The 21914-nt window shown below is 32.6% G+C and overlaps 2 protein-coding genes across 4 annotated transcripts; one reads left to right on the top strand and one right to left on the bottom strand.

Annotated features, from left to right (window-relative positions):
* The first annotated feature begins 633 nt into the window (after window positions 1-633).
* On the top strand, window positions 634-3853 carry LOC143896957 (ankyrin repeat domain-containing protein 16). 3 transcript variants are annotated; one of them, XM_077405153.1, is made up of 4 exons: window positions 636-1151; window positions 1515-1778; window positions 2921-3263; window positions 3728-3853. In XM_077405153.1, the coding sequence occupies exons 1-4, from the start codon at window positions 830-832 to the stop codon at window positions 3729-3731; spliced, it is 933 nt and encodes a 310-aa protein (XP_077261279.1). In that variant the 5' UTR covers window positions 636-829; the 3' UTR covers window positions 3732-3853. The 3 variants fall into 3 exon arrangements, with proteins under 3 accessions (XP_077261280.1, XP_077261279.1, XP_077261278.1); XM_077405154.1 differs by lacking the exon at window positions 3728-3853 and having other exon boundaries at window positions 634-1151; window positions 1515-1760; window positions 2921-3717; XM_077405152.1 differs by lacking the exon at window positions 3728-3853 and having other exon boundaries at window positions 2921-3716.
* On the bottom strand, window positions 3836-19368 carry LOC143896956 (uncharacterized). The gene is made up of 3 exons (XM_077405151.1): window positions 7670-19368; window positions 7067-7337; window positions 3836-6179 (listed from the first exon to the last, which is right to left on the bottom strand). Exon 1 carries the CDS (start codon window positions 18790-18792, stop codon window positions 11509-11511), a length of 7284 nt encoding a protein of 2427 aa, XP_077261277.1. The 5' UTR covers window positions 18793-19368; the 3' UTR covers window positions 3836-6179; window positions 7067-7337; window positions 7670-11508.
* Window positions 19369-21914: the final 2546 nt, after the last annotated feature.

The raw sequence follows: 21914 nt of genomic DNA on the forward strand, positions 1-21914 counted from the left end.
ATAACGTTTCTGTTTAACTTGTAAAATAATGTTCTTTTATAATCATGTATGTTACAATCATATTTTCTCTTGATGTTTGTGTCAAATAAAGTTTTGAGCAAATTATTCAAATTATATTGGTTTTTTAAATAACATTCATATCTTTATTTTTGGTTGCCAAAGTCATTTTCCTTGTTAGATGTAACCGATCGTTGGTAAATAAGATAATGTCGAGTGTATTTCGTTACAGATTATAGAAGAACTGGCAATGCACCGACACGCAGACATTGACAGCAGAGAGAAGTCTGGGAGTTATAAGTATAATAAAGATTATTTTTTTCATGATTTAAGTACATTTCTAAATATTTCTAATTTTAATTTTAAATCTGTCTATTATACGTATGTAATATACATACATATACCAAAAACATATTTTATCTATATAAAATAACACCATATTATATGTATATGTACATTTGCGCAGATGTAGCGCGGACGCGCACTAGAATGATGTTTTATTGGCACTGCCAGAAAATGAACGTGGCTACGTAGTACCAATTTCGAAAATGAATGTAGAGTACAGGGGCTCACAGGGGGTTTCGACGGTCTCACGAAAAAGACCGGGTTGGCCTCTCTCAGGCTTTTATCTGATGCCGACAGCCTATCTTCTTTCTAGCAAACGTCTGGCAACAGAACGCGTCTGTGAGGTCGACACCATAGAGGGCCTCGTTATCTCTTTTTGTCTTTAATGTCACGCGAAATTTGCTACATTTTGCATCGTACGGTTTTCTATTAAATGCATTAAGTTAGAAATTTACATTCTTCTTTTTTCGGTGAAGCATGTTCAACGATGTTGCGATCGCAAACGGAAGTTCCTAACGTGTCGCGCGACTTTCTGCGTGCCTGTCACAGTGGAGACGTACACAAGGTGGAAGCTCTAGTTGAGAAACACGGAATTAGCGACTGGAGCGATTTTCGTCACGTGGCATCCGGCGATACCGCGTTGCACGTGGCCGCACGAGAGGGAGATACGAACATCGTGAGATATCTGTGCGAAAGTTTTGACATGCCGGCATTTAAAGTCAACGTCACCAACAAAGACATGAAGAGGCCATTGCACGAAGCTGCACAATTCGCACAGGAAGACGTTTTGAAATATTTATTGAATAAAGGTATTCTGGTCCGTGTATTTCCCCTTTCTCGATTAATTATTTGCCGCGACAAATAAATTGCAATCTGCTTTCAATCACATATACATATATTATTAAATTATACAAAATCATTTTATCTTTCTATTTGATCTATTTTATTTTTCTGATTTTATCAGCACCCGATATTTATTTATTTTCGTAGTACATAAAATAAAATTTTTTAAATTGACTTTTTTAGATTGTGTATGTAGAAAATAATTTACGTTGTGTGTTTTTAAATTAATTAACATTAAATTATATTATATTATATATAAATTTATATCACATTAAATTATATGGATTTGTTCATTTGTTATATCAAGTACTATCGTTCGGTCAATAAAGGTGCATCGGTGGACGCTTTAAAACGCGGCGACTGGACACCTCTGATGCTTGCATGCACCAAAAGCGGTCTCGCAGCGCGTCAATGCATCGGTGCCCTTTTAACCGCTAACGCTAACGCATATTTACGCAATAAAGATGGCTGGACGCCACTGCTCATTGCCTGCCGAACTGGTGATGAAAAGGCGATCGATATATTGTTGAAGCATTTGCCGACATGCATCGACGATCGAAGCAACAATGGCCGCAGTGCGTTGCACATTGCTGGTGATTATATATATATATATATATATATTTATAATATACTAATTTTTTTACAATTTTTTTATTATAAAAAAAATATGATTTGAATTTTAAAGAATGAAAAAATTTGGTATAAATTTTTTAGGATAGTGCTTCAAGAATTCTATTAAAAATATCCAACTCTATCTTGATTAGAAGAATCATTATAAATTTCGTGAAGTAAAAAAATGTAAAGTTGGCACTATATATGTATGTATTTGGATCTTATATTTCTTTTATTGTCAGAATCTTTTTAAAATGTGTCAGAAACTCTAGATCTTCAAAATTCTATCAAGAAAAAATCATAATTCTATTATACAAAAAAATGTTTTAAATGGAACTAACTTCACACAGGAATCGCCATTATCTACCAGTGCAGATGTTTATATCTAGTCAGTCGCACAGTTCAAATCTGCTATGTTATATAGATACGCATAGTCGGTAATGCGAGTAATTTATCTCTTAAACTGATAGTTATTATAATTTCCATTGACTTATTTTTTATGATTGTGATTTGGGAATCTTCTTCAGATAAATTATAAACTTTAGGATCCTACTACACACATTTTTCTTTAGCAAATAATGTTTTATTACTATAATGTATGTTTATATTATGTTTTCTTAATATTTTAGTCAATATTGTGTATAAATTTACTTATGGTTCATCGTTAATTGATTCACACATGTTTTTTTAGAGAGATTTAAAATCTATTAAATAAGTATTCTCTTTTATATAGAATAATGTTTACATACACCCTTACTTCTATCTTTTATAGCTGAGTAATATAATTTCAACGGTTGGATCTAGGATTCTAATTTTCATTATTTAATAAAATATCTAACTAAAATTTTATTTTGAGTAGTTTTTAATTTTTTATAAAAACATTTAGCATTGTTTTTTTTTAATATTTATCGATATTCCGTAGAGAGAGAGAGAAGAGAGAGAGAGTCTCCTATTTTTATATTGTTCTTTTAACAATTAAACGAAAGTTTAAAATAAAATTTAACATCTGTCCGATTAAATTGTGATTAGCTGCTTTCCGTATGCTCTTATTTCATTTATGTTTATTCCTTTCTCTCTACATCCCGATTTGCAATATACTTATTTCTATCTTCAATTGACGCAGCATTTCACGGCCACGAGAGAGTGATTAATTTGCTCGTCGCATCCAATGCAAATCTTCTAAATGCACGGGACTCTTCAGGCTCCTCGCCGCTGCACGAAGCGGTAAAGCACGGAAACTTGGATGCGACGAAGTGCATCGTATCTCTGGGCGCCGATGTCACTCTCCTAGACAATGTCGATCAAACTATTCTACACGTTGCCGCATCGACTGGCAATGCGGAAGCTGTTGAGTACATTTTGGAGCATAATCTGATCGACGTAAATTGCGAGGCTTCATTTGGAATCACACCGCTGATGCTAGCTCGTAGGAATAATCATAGCGACGTTGTTAAAATTCTCATTAGGTATGGCGCTAAATAATAAAATATTTATACGTAATAAATACTTGTTGTTCAACAATTTTTTTTACATACTCTTGTAATTAATAAATTGCACGAGTTAAACGCATAAATGATACAAGACAACATTTTTATCACTTCGGTATTTTTTGTGCGTTTTTTATAACTATATATATATATATCATTTATGCGTTTAACTCGTGCAATTCTTTTAAAAATGAAGATGGGACCTATATAATGTTCTGTATTATGATTAAATATTTCATATTTAGACTAAAACGTTATGCAGAAAGAAGATTATGTAATGAAATACCTAAACTAATAAAAAGAGAATTTAATCTGTTGTATGATATTGCAGGTTTAGCATAAACTGATTATAAGTGCAGCATATTTCCCAACTTTCTTTGACATAATATCAGAAATAGTTTAAAGAATAGATCGTCTACTTAATTCCAAATTTGTGGTATAAGGTAATGGATTACGGGACACACATGGAACAGAAGATGTACTAAAAGATAACGTCACATCGTCGGCATTTATACCAATCAGTTAGATACATAACAGTATTTTCCACAATATATGTCTAATAACAGTTTTCTTAATGAGATTTAATTGTCTTGCAGAATGTCTTACATCAATGTTAACATGTATCAGTTATATGTATACATACTAGTTAAGTATGTAGGTACATGCATAATTGGTTAACATACATATTTTTAGTTAATTATGTAATTTACTTGCATATTTGTAATTAAATACATCATAATACGTAATTAGTTAACATTAGTTAACTTTATCTTAGAAAAATCAACAAATTTTTACTTGTGTTACAGAATTGACTTTTTTATATTATGTTTCTTTGCTCTTTAAAGTTTAAAACCGAGATTTCAAAGAACAAGTATATACGGATCCTGACATTATATAAAATTAAATAAGCTCTTAGCTTTAGGAAAATTAGAACATGCATAAGAAAATTCAAAGAATGTTTGTAAAAGTTTACACTACGTTAGGTTGCTTAATAATAAAAAATTTTAAACTTCTTGAACATATTTTTTTAATATACTGTAGAAATAAACAACTTGGAATATGCAAAAATGGCCAAATATATTTTTATTATTATTATATTTTTTGAAATAGCTAAATAATAATTTTGAAGTGTTTAAATTACTATTTTTTCAAAAAGTAATTTACACGTTTGATATGTATGTTTTACAAAACAACGTTAATAAATATTCACAAATATATGTAAATGCATTTTCTTCAGTTATTGACAAATATTGCAATATTCGCGTGTAATTATCTATTTCCACATTAACACACAGAAATATTGTTATCAATAGCTGTCTGAATTATATATTTTTTTTATTATTTTCGAAGTACTGTTTTTAAATATTGATACGTAATAATTAAGACAGCTTTACAAAACTAGAACTTATCTGAGGTAACACAAACTTTCAAACCAACCCAGGTAGCAAGCACTCGTCATTTTGACGTCAATTGACGTCAAAAGACGTCAAAATGACAGACTTTTGACGTCAATTGACGTCAAAATGACGAGCGTTTGCTACCTGGGAATATTTCTTAAACCATGCAATTATACACACACCTTCGTGTAATATATTTAATAAAAAAGAACCATCAAAATAATAGAACTTAAAAAAAATATGCTGTTTATTTCTAAAATTGGCATATACCTCTAACTAGAATTATATAATCACATTTCATCCAAGTACATACAGTGTTCAGTACACGTTATCTAATCCCATATCTTGAAAGTCTACAACTCTATTTCTTGTTAAATTACAAAATAAATGTGCTTTTAAAGACATTTCGTTTAAACATAAAATATAATAATTTCTTTTAATATGTTCCAGTTTTAATTTTTAATATTTTAAATGCTACATTTTAAATACCCGGAGTTAGTTAAAAGGTATATGTAAGTTGTTCCTATGTTATAGGATTAGGCAGACAAAATAAATTTAAAAACCGCTAAATCTTTATATGCTTTAGGACTAGAGAAATATAAAAATCGTGTTGTTTGAAAATAGAACAATTCTACCTTTGGCATTTACTTCAAACAGACATGCTTACAAAATAGAACCCCACATTAAATCGATGGAAAATAGTTTTCTGTCAAGTGAATTTAAATTTTGGTATTTTGTAATTTAGTCTCAATGGACACAACTGTCGAAAATGAACCATTTCGGTGATATTGAACCTAACCAACTGCATGATGATACAGTTTCCTTACATTTCGGAAGTGTATTAAATGTTTATATGTGTGTAATATATTTGCATGTTCTTGTAAAGACAGCGTCATTAATGCCTTCCTAGCTGTGTTCTGGAAATTTATATAGTGCACGTTACATGTACAATGCTTCAGGTGGAAGGCATTAATGACGCCGTCTGTACATACACACTCCCACACCTCTCACATATACAAAATATATACCATACAAAAATACACCTATGGACGGAGGCAAATATGTATGTATGAAATAATGGATGCACAGTATGACATGTAAGTACATACGTATTTGTGCGTTCAAGAGCCTGTGAGCGTAGTTCATAAAGCGTGTTTGCCGAGTACGTCGAGTAATTAAGCCAAGAAGGCCGCAAAAATCTTGCTAACGTACAAGTAAACGTGTTCTGAAAAGAACAGATTAAAGTGTCATTGTCGACGTTGGACCGTGCGAAAAAGCAATAAAGCAACCAACTCATCGTTCTATAAAGTCGGCACGGCATTTGCAACTGTGTGCGAGTAACACCTAGGGAAACTCGGCGGACGTCGTGTCGCCGCGCCCAAGAAGCTCGCACAAGAGTGACGTCTGAAAACGCACAACCATCTATACGCAGTTATATATAGATATATTCTTGTTTAAATGTATGAGACGGTGTATGGGAGCGTGTATGTTCAAGAATCTGCAAATATTACACACTTATAAATATTTAATATACTTTCGAAGAGTGTAAGGAAACCTTTGCTGAATCATCAATCATGCGATAGGTACGCTCTGAAGTCAATAACACTGAAACAATAAAACAGTCCATCTTTGAGGGTTGTGCCCATTGAGATTTTTAATCAAAATGCCTGAACTGTAAACATAAACAGCCCATTCGACCAAAAGTCATTTCCCATTAATTTAGTTGTGGGTAATTTAGTTTTTTGCTGTTACTCGCCAAAAAAATTGATCTACTGCCATGTATACTAATTGCATATCTTATTCCGCATTGTCTTTCTTCACATGATATAATTTTCTTACTTATCTTACAGCTTGCTTTAATTTCTGTCAAATTTGACATTTTCTTGGTGACTTTGTTGATAAAGTCAACGATATTTGTACATTTATATCTTTTTTCTTTCTTCTAAATTGATGAAATTTAATGTATTTTGCAATTGTAACATTTTACAAGTAGCAAAACTTATTTTTACAAGACGTTTTTACGTATAAACATACTTAAAAAGTTATCGTTTTTCTTATCTAGTAATTAGTCTTTCAAAGAAATCATAATATTTGTATTTGATGCTTCAGTACGTATTATATTGTTTAGTAAATCTATAATATTCGAATAACTACTTTGAATAAATTATCTCCTTAAAGAAATATACAAAAATGTACTGTAAAATGTTCATGTAAAGATAATACGGTAAAATTTAAGAATAATACATACATATATATATATATATATATATGTATATATATATAATACTATAAAAAATATACATATAAATATAATATACATATAATATTTATATACATATAAATATTAATTATGAAAATATATATATCTACATATAGTAATATTACTATCAGTGGCTTCAGCAGTGGCGGCGTGATCAGCTTGTTTCGCCCAATTAGCGGCGTCGGACTGCTGGATCATCTCAATTCGCGGTTTGTCTCGTTCTGCTGGAATCAACGCGAATGGTTGTGTCGCTTCTAATTCCGCACAGAAAAGCGTAACTCAGCATTCCTCCATGGCCGGCTGAACTGAATCGTATTCCGACGGGTTGTCGCACAATTCTTCGATGGCCGCTTCAAATCTTGAATGGGCACGTGATACTACTTGTCTGTGCAGTCTCTAGAGAAATAGTACATACAAGATATGTAAAAGATATACGCAATTTATGTATGAGTATATAGAGCTCTGTGTATGAAATAAAATATGTGTATTCTATTCGTGGCCTATGTATTTAAATAATAAAAGAAACATTTTTTTGTTATTTATCTATAATGGTTCTCAAATTATCTTTAAAAAAGTTTAGAGTATCCTGCACTTCCCCTATGTGTATATTCAATTTGTGCATACGAAATACACACGAATGAATATACCTATATTAAATCTCTATATACGGATATAAAACCAAAATTCTGCACAGACTAAATATACAAGATAAACAAATTTCTGTATACCTTTTACATATCCATTTCCTCTAGGAGCTCCTGAGGTCCAAGATGACCAAAGAGATAATGTGGCGTATTTCTAGTGGCTCCATGTACTTCGGCGCGAGGAATCCTGCCTGCTTGTTAGACAGCGAGTTGTCTCGTTTACACACCCAATCCCCATTGTGAGGCAACCAGTCTCGCAAATTGTAGCGCAGGTTAACTGAATCTTTATTAACTCGTACGCCTCTTCCAAACGACGGCAAACGATGTGCAGCGGTCTTGGGTTTGCTGTTTTTCTTTGGGCATCTCAATTTATGCCCGTGATTGAGGAAGGCGGTGACATCACAGTTATAGGTAAACCTGCAGCTTAGACAATTGTTCATCCCAGGTCTTATAGTTGTTCTGGACATATTGTAATCATGGTGTTGATTGGTGCGATTGGTGCGTTCGACCGAGACACACAACGTAAGACGTGTGCCAGTGTGAAACGTTGACGTATCCTAAATCCCTGTAGTAGATCAAATAATTATCAAAACCATAGTTGCCGTTATCCGAGAGGACGTCTTCGAAGCATCCATGACGTACTACAATCGCCTCGGAAATATTCTTTACAATGTTTATTACGGTGGGTTGGCGGAGTGCCAGCATTTCGGTCCACTTCGTGAAACCGATCGTGTACATTTTGGAACCAGGCGTGTTCCGTCCTGGAACGCGGCAATATCGGTATCGCTGATTAATCGGTACGCCCGTCTTAATCCGGATGACATGTTGCAACCAGTCCTCGGATTTCTTCGAATTTCGGCAACTCTATCCGCAAAAATTCCTGCAAACTTTCTTCTTTTAGTGGTCTTTTTCGGGCTCGGAGAACCAAAAGGTAGGCCCGCTTTTTTCTTGGTCCCAGTGGCATTTTCCGGCGGGGGGTGGCATTTCTTTGTTAATATGCTATCCTTGCCGCATTAGGAGCAAAACCAACGTGAGATTCGCCGGTAATCGTGGAGCGAATGCTCTGGCTATTTACATCATAGGCGGTTGCGGCAACCGCGGTGTTTTCTGCGTTGACTCTTGGTCTGTACTCGATTTGTTCGGTACGGCAGAGTATGTCTCTCGTTCGCATCACGGTCTCCCGTTGAATGTATAATTTCTCGTATCTCAGGTACACGTTCTTGTACAGCATGTCGACTCTTTTTCTCCAAAAATCCGGTAGATGACGCCGATACATGGCGATAATATCAATGGTGAATTTGTGATAAGGCTTGTCCGGCAGCTGTAACTTGACCTGATATGGATCTTACATATATGAATTGGGAGCGGAAAATTATTGCATCAAGTAGTGTTTGAGAAAATCGTGGCAAAATCCTCCGATTCTTGTCAGTTGTGCCGGTTACTGCCATAGGAGTCCTTCTCCGCAAACCAACTCGGGAAGTCCTATTAGTAATTGCGACCTAGTATATTAATACCCAGATTTCAATTCCTTAAGTCTCTCCAGAGACGCCAGTAGAATTTTCCCGTCGAAATGGGAAATCCTATTCCTGTATCTGATTCATAAATTTTGCTAACGAATCCGTGTATGGCAGGTTTTTTGGCGGGTGCGTCGGAACGGTAAGTATTCGTGTCCATGTTTTCCAGGCGATTTATGCGAAATATTTTTGAGTAAACGCTAACAAATTGGCTCATGCGTTATAAAAAACAGAGTAATACAAAATTGGATTTTAGATCTATACTTGACTAAAAATTTAAATTCAGAAAGAACTAGAAACGCAACTTGTATTGTACAAGTAATGCTGCAATTGTTCCTGTAGGTAGTAACCTCTATATCAAAAATGGCAATATATATATTATTTGACGAATAAATTGAGAAAATGTGAAAGAGAGAAGAGATATAACTGTATTACTTAGTTTTGATGTTAATCTAATCAATAGTTATTACAGTCAAGGTGGATCAGAATTTTTTATAAAAATTGAAAAAATAATGTTTAATACACTATACTAATGTATCACATTACTGAAATAATGTATCACAACGTTATGGAAGTTTGGAAGAAATTCTACGAACCGATGATTTAATCGAAAAACTTCCTTTCTTTTCCTTTTTTTTAAGATTTCTTTAGCATTACCCAGAATGCACAACAAAAAAGTAAAGTCTGTAGTATCCCATGTGTGTGCATGTGCGTGTGTGTCACAGCAGAGATAAGGACCCCACGGTTCGTCACTCCCGTAGAATATTCTGACTTCAAACCCTCTCTGCTACTATTGTTGTGAGTGCGTGCGTGCGTGCGTGTGTGTAAGGTAAGAAGTGGTCACAGATAGTCAGAAAAAAAAACAAAAAAAACAAAAAAAACACTATGTATAGACAATATTTAACATAAAACTTTGCTCACAATAACCATCAAAACTCTCGTGTTTGACGAAACAAATAGTATATTCAACATAAACTTTGGAATTCAAATAGAAATTATTATAAAATACATTCATAGAAATTTTATCTAAACCTTCATGTTATCTGTGATCCCTCCTGATGATATGGTTAAACTTGCTGAAAAGTCTTAACCAGACAGAAAATGTTTCTATTGAATATAAAGTTTACAAGAATCAAGCAAGAAATTATTTATGCATTATAGTCAGAAAAATATAGCAAACTTATTACATTAGCTGAATTATATCAGTGTAAAGGATCAATCACTATTTTTGTCAAAACAAAACAAAAAGCAAAGCAACTAACTAACAAATTGTGCAAAGATCATTCTAGCGTGACAGTGGCGATTTATGACAGCACAAACGTAAAAAAGTCAATCCTTTTCATCGTGTTCGCAATCAAATTATGATTGCAGATGTTGTCTTTCGTGATAATATTCTTACACATTATCAATTATGATAAACTATAATCGTAAGTTAATTATATCCATCCCATATAGGCACGCACACTAAAAATAAAAAAATAAGCTTTATTTTTTATTACACTCAAATTAAGAGAAGACTGCTTACATTTTCAGTCAAATTAGAAAAGTAAATTATTGATTATAATGCGCAATTTAAAAAACGCAGCAGTAAAATTATATTACAACAATCAAACAAAAACTAAATATGGTAAAAAAAACATACTTTTATAAAGAAAGATAAGCAAAGTGACACAAAAAATACACCCTTATATTATGTAAGAAATTCAAATATAAAAAATAAAAAAATGATCTGAAAAGTGGCTGTAATAAACAGAACTTAATCTGATAGCAAATAAAGAATCAATACGTTTCATTCACCTAGTTTCCACTATTCTAAATAGAGATATTATAACTAAAAAATTTTTAATTTTTTAACGTGATTTATAGAACTTTTATTAGTTCAAATATAAAAAAAATCCAGCATAACTTTGGGCGTAATGCTACGATTAAGATATGGGCGGTACGGTAGCAGCTTTTCTCATAATAATCGAAACCATTAAAGAAAAGCCGAAACAACAGCGTGACAAAATGAAGAAGATATTTTGCTTAACTCCATTTTTTATAGCAAACTACCGATACTTAATTTCTTTAAAATTATTAACTTTTAATTTTTTGAACGCGTATCACAGCACATACACAACTACTTATTATATCTAAATAAAATTCTTATATGACTTAGGGCTTAAAGTTACTATTAAAGTGTACTATTATGGTGTTATATAGCCTTTCTTATAATATTCAAAATAATTAAAGAACAACAGAATTAACAGCATGACGAAAAAAGATAGGGATATTTTATCTACTATATTTTTGATAGCAAACTACCAATACTCAATTTCTTTAAGATTATTAACTTATTGAGTTACATTATATTTCAACAGCATTAAATTGAAGTTTTAAGCTTTTAACTCCCTTCTTTGTATTGACAACTTATTTTTCACCTAGCTTTTTCAGCATTTCTAACAATTTACTCGCAACATTCTTGTGTCTATTAGCTACAGCAACTTGCAATAATGTATTTCCTTGATTATTACGAGCATTTGTTACAACTACAAACTCATCAGGTTTTACCGCCTTTAATTTGTTGATCATTTCAACATTACCATTTTTTGCATCTTTAAACATTTCTTCAACTAGTTTCAGTAAGTCATTAACGTTTTGGTCCTTAGAAAGATCAAGAGGTGTTTTACCTTCATTATTTTTAATGTTATGACTTGCACCTCGCTTCAATAAAGACTTCGTAACATCGAAAAAACCATTCTTAGCTGCAACGTGAAGCGATGTAGCACCGCTAGCAGCGGTTTTAGCGTTGATATAATTGTTTAATTTATCATGACTCACATGTTGTAATAAAATGTCAACAATTTCTTTGTAACCTTTAGAAGTAGCAATGTGTAATGGTGTATTACCTTTATTAGTAGTTTGAGTAACATCAGCTCTGTTCCTTAGTAAGATGTTTACAATACTTGCCTGTCCATTACTAACAGCGTAATGTAACGGTGTTCTTCCATCAATGTCTTTGTCATTTGCATCAGCTCCATCTTTTAATAGGCGTTGAAGAGCTTGTATATCACCATTACTAGCAGCAATGTTAATGTCTTCCTGCATATACTGAAAAATTTCCGATGCATCGCTGCCATCATACTTTAATAACTCATTAATCTTTTTTATCTTATTTAAAATATCCAAAACAGTAGAATGATTTGGTCCAAAAATAGCTTTGATTTGATGAAAACATTCTCTGAAAACTTTAAGTGCACCAATAAATTTGCCTTGAGAAAAAAGTACAATTGCCATGTTGTATTGAGTATCTAAGGTTTCAGGGTGATTTGCTCCCAAAGCATTTTTCTGGATATTTATAACCTCTTGAAAAGTTTTCAAAGCTTCATGATATTTTTTTTTATTGAAGAGATTTGAAGCAATATTAAATAACGTTTTCAAAGTACTAGAATGATTAATACCTAAAATCGTTTTCTTCTTCTCGAAAACCTCTTTATAAATTTTCAGTGCTTCTTCATGCTTACCTTGGTTAGCGAGTACCATTGCTATATTATTTTGAACAAATACAACTGACATGTCATTTGCACTTAATATTTCTTTTCTTTTTTCAAAAACTGTTCTATTGATGTTTAACGCTTCTTCGTAATTTCCTTGTTTATCTAATACTAGTGCCATGTGAAAGTAAGAATCTAAAGTATCTAAATCATTTGGCCCTAGTATTTCCTCTTGCTTCTTACAAACTTCTTTATAAATATTAAGAGCTTCTTCATTCCTTCCTTGCTTGTGCAGCACTAAAGCGATTATACTTCTTGTACTTAAAGTATTCTTATCATTCAAACCCAGTATTTCTTTCTGTTTTTGGAAAATGTCTTCAAATGTATTTAAAGCTTCTTGATAAGCTCCTTGCGCAAAAGATACTTTACCTATGTATGTCTGAAAATCTAAAGTGCCAGGATTATCTGATCCTAATATTTCTTTTCTTTTTCTATATGCGCTTTTGAAAATACTTAAGGCTTTTTGATAATGGCCCTGATTAAAAAGCTCCAAAGCTAGAATTATCTGAGCGGATACATCACCTTGTGATATCTCTTTCAACTGTTCGACTTTTGAAAAGTTACTATGCACTGCAGCAACTACTAACGTTTTCTTTTCTCTGTTATAAGCATTCATTATTGCTTTTACTGTATCAATATCCTTTATCTTGTTAAGATCATTAACAACTTGAGAATTATTATTTTTAATATTTTTAAATGAATCACTCAGTAATTTAAATAAACTAGTTATACTTTTATCTACAGTAAAATCTGATGGTGTTTTACCACTATCAGAAACAGCATTATATACCGCACCGTTAGATAATAAAAGCTTTACAACTTTTAAGTGAGAAAACTTAGCAGCATAATGTAGAGGGGTAAATCCCTTATTACCAACTGCATTAGGATCAGCTTTATTTTGTAACAGAATATTGACAATCCTATCATAGCCTTTCCACGCAGCATAATGTAATGATGTTCCCTTAGCATTTTTAGCGTTAACGACAGCCCCTGTTTTAATGTAATTCTCAATTTCTAAAGAATCATTACGTTTTACAGCCTCAAACAATTTCTCAGTGAATGTTAATAGATTGATAACGTTTTTGTTACTAGACATTTCTAATGGTGTTATATGAAACTTGTAGTAAACAGCGTTATAAACTGCGCCATGTTGTAATAAAATTTCAAGAACGTCTTTATGGCCTAAATTAGCAGCAATATGCACAGGAGTTAAACCATTAACATCTTTAGCATCAACATCAGCACCTCGTGTTATTAAATACCTTGCAACTTCTAAATGACCTTTCATTGCAGCATAATGTAATAATATCTGATTATCTAAACCACTTTCATTAATACTTAACCCCTTACTAAGGAAAAACTCTACAGTATCTTTATGACCTTCTCTAGCTGCAATATGTATAGGTTTTGAACCAGAAGCATTTTTAGCATTAACATCAGACCCCTGATCTACTAGATATTTTACCACCTCTAACTTACCTTCTTGTGAAGCAATATGCAATATCGTATAATCATCATTACCTTTTGCATTCATATCTATTTTCTCGTACTGCAGTAACATTTTAACTATCTGTAAATGACCATATGACACTGCAAATTCCAGAGGTGTTCTATTCATGTTATCCTTAACATTAATATTTGCTTTATTATCTAGTAAAACTTTTACAACATTACCACGACCATATCTTGCTGCTGCATGTAATGGGGTATTATTATCAACGTTAGATTTAACATTAACGTTAGCGCCCTTTGCTATTAAAATCTCAACAACTTCCTCATAACCTTCCTGTGCTGCCAAATATAATGGTGTTAAATTATAAATACCAGTTACAGCATGAACATCAACTCCTCTTGTTATCAGAACTTTTACTATATCCTTATGACCTTTACTAGCAGCCAAGTGTAATAGTGCAGCGATTTTAGGATTATTTATATTAAAATAAACTTTGTTTTCTAGCAAAATTTCTACAATATCTCGGTAACCAGCAAGAACTGCTAGTGTCAAAGGTTCAACGCCATTGATATTAACTCCTTTTGCTATAAGAATTTCAACGATTTCCTTATAATTATATTTTATAGCAGAAAGCAATGGTGTTAAGGTGTTACTCTTGACATTGACATTGGCTCCGTTTTTTGCCAAAATTTCAACGATTTCTTTATGACCTGCTTCCACGGCTGTATGTAATGGTGTATAATCTGCAAAATCTCTTACATCAACTTTGGCTTTATTTCTTATTAAAAGGTTAACAACATCTTTGTGGCCTTTTACAACAGCTGCATGTAACGGTGTAATACCATTATTATCTCTAGTATTGACTTTAGCTTTATTTTTTATTAAAGAAACAATAGCATCTCTTTGACCATTTAGAGCAGCTAGATGCAATGGTGTAATACCGTCACGAGTTTCAGCATTAACTTCAGCTTTATTTTTTATTAAAATATTAATAATATCTTTGTGGCCTTTCAGAGCAGCTAGATGTAGTGGTGTCCTACCGTCATGAGTTTTTGCATCAACCTCAGCTCTATTTTTTATTAAAAGATTAATAACGTCTTCGTGACCTTCCTGAGCAGCTACATGTAATGGTGTCATATTATTGTTAGCTTTGACATTAATTTCTGCTCTCTTTCTTATTAAAAGTTCAGCAATTTCCTTATGGCCACTTTCTGCTGCATAGAATAATGGTGTAGCGTTACATCGATCTTGAGCACAAATATCAACACCATGATTAAGTAGAGCAACTACTATTCCTAGATGACCATTCTTGGCAGCAAAATGCAATGAAGTAAAATTTGTAACAGTGGCAATACTAGCGTTGGCTTTATTTCTCAATAGAGCTCTAACAATTCCCTCGTGTCCGTCTTTTACTGCATAATGCAAAGGTGTATTATTGTAGAATTTGTTAACAGCATTAACATTAGCTCCATGCTTCAATAGAATATTAGCTGTGTTCTCATGACCGTATTGTACTGCATAGTGTAATGATGTACAGCCACTTATGTCTCGAGCGTTAATATCAACTCCTTTTAGAATTAAAGCATTTACTACTTCCAGGTGGCCGTATGTTGCTGCTACATGTAATGGTGTCAAATATTGATCATTTCTAGCATTAACATTTGCCTTATTTTGAAGCAAGAAGTTAACTAACTCTAGATGACCTCTTTCTGCAGTTACGTGCAACGGGGTAAAGCCACCCATAGTTTCATTAATATCAACGTTCACATCTTTTTCCAATAGAATTTTGACCACATCGATATTATGATTATTATTTATTGCATAGTGTAAAGCTGAAAGACCAAATTTATCTTGGGTAATAACATTAGCTTCATTTTCTAATAAAACTTTCGTAGTATCCTTGTGACCATTTTGAGCAGCAACATGTAGCGGTGTTCTGCCAATCTGATCTAGTTCAGCAACATTAAAACCTGTTTCTTTTATAAAAAACTCTACAATGTTTTTCCTTCCATGCGCAGCAGCAACGTGCAATGGGCTTTGACCATTAATATCCTTCACATCAACGCTTAAATTTTGATCAAGAATAAATTTTGTAACTTCTAGACTGGGTCCCTTAGCAGCAAAATGTAACGCGGTCCATAAATTAACATTTCTAGCATTAATATCTGCTCCTTTTTTCAGACAATCATTTAAACTTTCTAGATTTCCTTCTTCGAAAGCAGCAAACATTCTTTCCTGATTAGTAACGGTATCTAAGTTTTGATCGTACTTCTCTCTCAATTTGGAAGAATTATCACTTAATAACTTGCCAATTTTTTTCTTGCTTTTTATTATATTTTCTTCAGTAAGTTTTTTAGCGTTTAAAACAACGGCTATTGAAGGATCAGATAATAAAACGTCAACCAAGGCATTATCATGCGCTAAATGATTACGTAAACATTTTCCAGTTAATAAAGGAGTGTTATCGTCTAAGAAAAGTAAATTATTTTCCAAGTAATGCTTTGAGCTACCTAAAATTGACATTATATCAAGAACAAGCATTTCTACTAGTGTTTGCAATTTTTTGTCACTCTTATAGAAAGGTAATTTTTCTATTAATTGATCATTTAATGCGTTATTGCTTAAAATACCTTTTAGTTCAGACAGCTTTAATGCAAGCTGGTTATTATATTTTTCTTTCGTTACATCGTAAGTCTTCCTTTGTTTATATGTAGAGATAAACGAACCTCTTTCATTCAATTTTTCTCTTAATTTTTTAATCCATTTGATGTCACTTATTCCAAATTCAGAAATATAGAAAAAAATTTCGTAAATTAATTTGTTTACTTTATCGACCTTATCATTTTGTATTCTTGATCTAACACTATGAGAAATTATAACTGACAACTCAGCAATTTCTTTAAGGCTATGAGGCTCTATTTTTGGAGTCATGCACTTTAATATTCGATCAGCACACAATTTCATTCTTTTAATAACATTGTGATCAATCTCAAGTGTGTCACTAAAGCTAGTTATGCTCTTTAATAATCTAAATCCTGTAACATATTCAGTTCTGATATTTTCTGATTGAGATTCCGCACAATTGATTATGTTATTAATTATTTTAAACAAGTCTTTTTCATAATTCGTCTTGTCAGTTACACTGTCGCTTAATTCTTTAATGAGTTTCTCAAGCTTCACGTGTTCCATCATTTTAAAATTTTCCGATATTATTTCATCCAATTTAACATTACTAAATAGTACAGCAATTTCTTTTATCTCACCTAAGCTTTCACTATTAGCAATTCTTTTTAGCAGCATTTTGGTCATTTTAATTTTGTTATTGTAAAGAATATCAGTAATCACATTATCGATTCTTTTAGTATCATTTTGAACACCAGTAAAAAAACTAACATCTGTATTTTCCTCAATTTCTGTTCTTTTGGAAAGTGAATAAGCATGCGATAGTGAATTACGCAAATCTATAATTACTTTTCTTGTATTTTTTGGTAACGATAATAGCAAAAGCTCACTTGTAGTATTAGATAACTTGGGGGATTCTAAAGTATTCTTTAAATGCTCACCGATAACCTGTAATACTCTTATAATAATTAACTGTCCTTCCCTTTTTTTAGGATCAGTTGATAATGCCAACTTTATATAATCACTTATTTTCATTAAAGAATGGATGTCTCTAATTTGTTGATAATCGTCATACAACTCTTCAAATTGAGGATAACTGTTAATAATTTCGGCAACAACTTTCTCGCGTTTTAACTTTGGAAAATCAGCGAATTTACCATTATTCACATTTTCTATACTATCTTTTTCGTCTTCAAGTTTTCTTGCAAAATTTTCCAAGTGATTTAGTATTTTGCTTTTATTCAATGTAGCATTATAAAACAGATTAATTTCTTGCCGTTTTGTGTGAGAGGAAATGAAACTGACTAAGCAAAACTCAATTTCTTCCCAAGGTAATCTATCATAAGTTGATCTCAACTGCCGCTTTAATATATGAATATTTTGTGCGATAAATTTGATTACAAATAAAATCCTTTTATCTACTTTTTCCGTGTTTGAGTAATCTGTCTTTAACAAATTAATGTTTTGAAGTATTAATTCAATCCGTTCTCTGATGTTATTAAAACAACTTTTCACATTCTGATCTTGTCGAGAAGTATTATTAGAGAAGAAACGAAGATTTATTAACTTATTTTCAATAAAAATTTCGATTTCGTTTGTCAATGGTACATCTTTTAACTTTAATTCTTCATAAGCTCTGGAAAGAATTTCATCCAATTTGCCTAAATTAACAGCAAAATAATTACCTGGCCATTTACTAATGAGTGTATCAAGAATCTCAGCGTTGCATGAACGTATAGCGTAATAAAACGCATTATGGCACATTTCATCTTCATCATCTGGTAGTATAGTATTTCTTCCAGTAACAACAGACAGGTTATTCAGAATTCTACTATCACTGTCAAACAGATAATCTAGAATTTTTACTTTATTATGCTTACAAGCTAAGATAACTAAATTAGTGCTTTCAAGAGGATTGCTAGCATTATCAGAATAATCTCTCAAAGTTTTTTTATTTTCTACGTTACTTATGGAGTCAATTAAATTGCTTAAGTTTTTTAAGCTGTCAATAACATTATCCTCTGATATTGCCTTTTCAAATTCAATTAGAACTTGGAGATAAAATTCTCTTGCTTGTTTCTCCATATTTTTTGGATTTTCTTAAAAATTCTTCTTTAAATTTAAAAGTAGGTGACAAAAGTTTTGGCTGGTAAAAATCAGTTTTTTTGTGTCCGCCCCCCTCTCTATATGAACCCTTCTAACAATAAGATAGTTATTCCAACAACAGAATGACAAAATTTATTTAATATGGCAAAAATAAATATCTTGGCATATATATGTATGAAATAAGCTATGCTGATATGTTTTTAGATAATACTGGAAGATGATATGGAAAAGGCAGATCAAACGAAAGCAGATCAAAGGCATAAAAGAACAGGTTTGCCAGCAATGTTCTATTAGCTTGCAATGTGTTGAGATGTAAAATTTGTTTTCAATTTTTCGCAACGTAAATTTTAGTTAAGTTATTCAAGTTTTTTTTCTTAAGCTAAAGTTGTGAAAAATAGACGCTCTAAACAATAAACATTAATTCACTCGTTATGGTTGCCACTTGATTTCACCGCCAAGGATTCCTCTGATTGACAATCTTTCCTTCCTTCGTTACAGGTACCGACGTCTCGGCTGCTCGTTCCAACAGATCGGTCTCCCGTATGAATACCGATTGTTTGCCTTATAGTCTCCACAGAAGATAGTGATTTCACGCAACACAGAATATAACTGTTATTAAATCAGTTTCAAATATTAACGACACCCGGAATAGCAGAGGACGGTGCGAAAGGAGGAGAGGTTCGAACGGCTTGTACAATGTACACCGTATTCAATCAAAAAAGTATTATGAGTTATTTTTATCCTCTCTGACTCTCACTCGTACAATCGCCACACTTCGTACATACGAACACTCAACCGTCTCGTATCGCATAACGTTTCGGTCTCGCGTAAAACTCATCTCACAAGTACCTACAGTTCGCAATATCGCGAACACGTAAAAGATCGTGGTACCAATTGTTTTTCCCGACAAGTGATCTTTCTTTGTTCTGAATCACAGTCACGACGCTGACGCTTCGAGTACTTATTAGTCCTTATACGAGATAAGAGATACGCTCACAAACGTATCACACGGTTCAAGTGTCCAGGACGTCAGAAAAACCGCCTCGCGATATGTCCGCTACGACGTTCTCCCGGCAAAAGATCTATACTGAATTCAATTGCGAAATCCGAAGCAAATTCGCGTTAACGTATTAAGACGTAATATAATCACTCAGGGCGCCTTCAGTCACTTCGGTGTTACACCGGTCACGCGCTGTCGCGCGACACTGCCTCTATCGGCGAAATTTACGTCCGTTCGCTGTGATTCCCGGGCAACAACCTTTATTCTTTATAATTGCTTATTCAATTACGTTTACTGACTCACTGACGCATGGCACGTACGTTCTGCCGGCAAATGACCGAGATCTCGCAAGCACGCAACGTTTATCGAAAGGAAAGACGACGTGAAACCCGGCTCTGGCTCCTGCGCACAGGACGCTGAAACGCTTGTCGCGCGGGAAAAGAGGACGCGGCAGCCAATAAACTTCTTCTTCTAATGAAAATCGGCACGTTGATTGGCTACAGCATCCCTTCTTACTGCGCGGCAAACGTTTCCGCGTCATGTGCGCAGGAGCCATATGCGCTCGTCACTTCGGTATCTTCGGCGAACTTTGAGCGCTGGATGCGGTTGATTTCGAATCTCGAATCTCGAGTTGGCGAGTTTAAAATGCGCGACGTTATTTATTTATTGTTAATTTATTAATATTAATTTTCTCCTACCAGATTTTGATATATTTACAAGGATGCTGTTATGAAAATGAAATTTATAAATATAAAAAAATATTAAAAACTATAAATATAATAAAATGAATAATTTACGAACATAAAATTTGAAATTTAACAATGTAATGTGTAAAAATCCTCGCTTGACCAATAAGCTTTAAAAAAAATCTTTCTACATTAAAAAATTAGTATATTATTAAAAGCATAATATTTAAATTTGCAAAATAATTAAATATTTATTATAATATTTAGGGAAAATTATAATTTGTAGTGTTTTTTTACTTTTATTTAAGTTAATTTTATATTTAAATGTAACGTATACATATAAATTGTTGTTGCGCAACGACAATAGCGAGAAGGTGGTGGGTGTGTAGTGATTGATATCGATAATATACTCCAATCGCTGTCCTTACGATATATCGTCTTACATTTGACTTCAGATAAGCATGAAGAAAGAATACGCTCTTTCATTCGGCGAATATTATTATAAACGTTCGTCAAGATCGATGATCCTTACGTGACGAGCGAGCCTTCCCTATAATATCAAATGACGATAATATTGTAACAGCTAACCATTTTGTTAATATGGATAGAGAAGTATATGTATATATATTTAGAAATTTTATATTAATCTTTTGAAAATAAAGATAATACCGATGTTCTGTTTCTGTATTATAATTAAATATTTCATATTTAGTCTAAAACGTTATGCAGAGATAGGATTATGTAATGAAATATGTAAAATGATGAAAAAATCTAATCTATTACATAATTTAGCAGCTTTATCGTAAACTGATGTATAAGTACAGCATATTTCCTAACTTTTTTTGACAATATCAGAAATATCCTAAAGAATGGATCGTCCAATTCCAAATTTGTGATAAGTGATGGATCACGAGACACACATGGAACAAAAGATGTATGAAAGATAATGCCACATCATCGGCGTCCGATCCAGTTGGTTAGATATATAATATAGTATTTTCCACAATATATATGTCTAATAACAATTTTCTTAATGGAATTTTTAATTGTCTTGCAGATTATCAACGTATAAGATATAATACATTAAGCGGAAAATGAATGCTGATATGTCCACATCGTATAAAGTTACCTTGGAAAGATCAAATCGAACCAGTACTTATACACATAAGGGGAGCTCCCAGATTACGTTCTCAAAAATCTCCTTTGCCCAGGGAATATTAGAGTTAGTGAAGAGGTCAGTTTTGATTACTTATATTCTGTCATATAAATAACATTTCATTATTTTGATTCCTATAATTGAAACATTAAAATGTTTTACTTTATTTAATAAATTGATATATTCTCTTCTTCTTTTAGTAAATTTAAATTAGGCTCTTTGTCATTAGCATTTGCGCTACAAAATTTTTCAAGTCCCT

This window comes from Temnothorax americanus, unplaced genomic scaffold (genome assembly GCF_048541705.1).
Source record: "Temnothorax americanus isolate GAGA-0224 unplaced genomic scaffold, ASM4854170v1 Scaffold2, whole genome shotgun sequence".
NCBI lineage: Eukaryota > Metazoa > Arthropoda > Insecta > Hymenoptera > Formicidae > Temnothorax > Temnothorax americanus.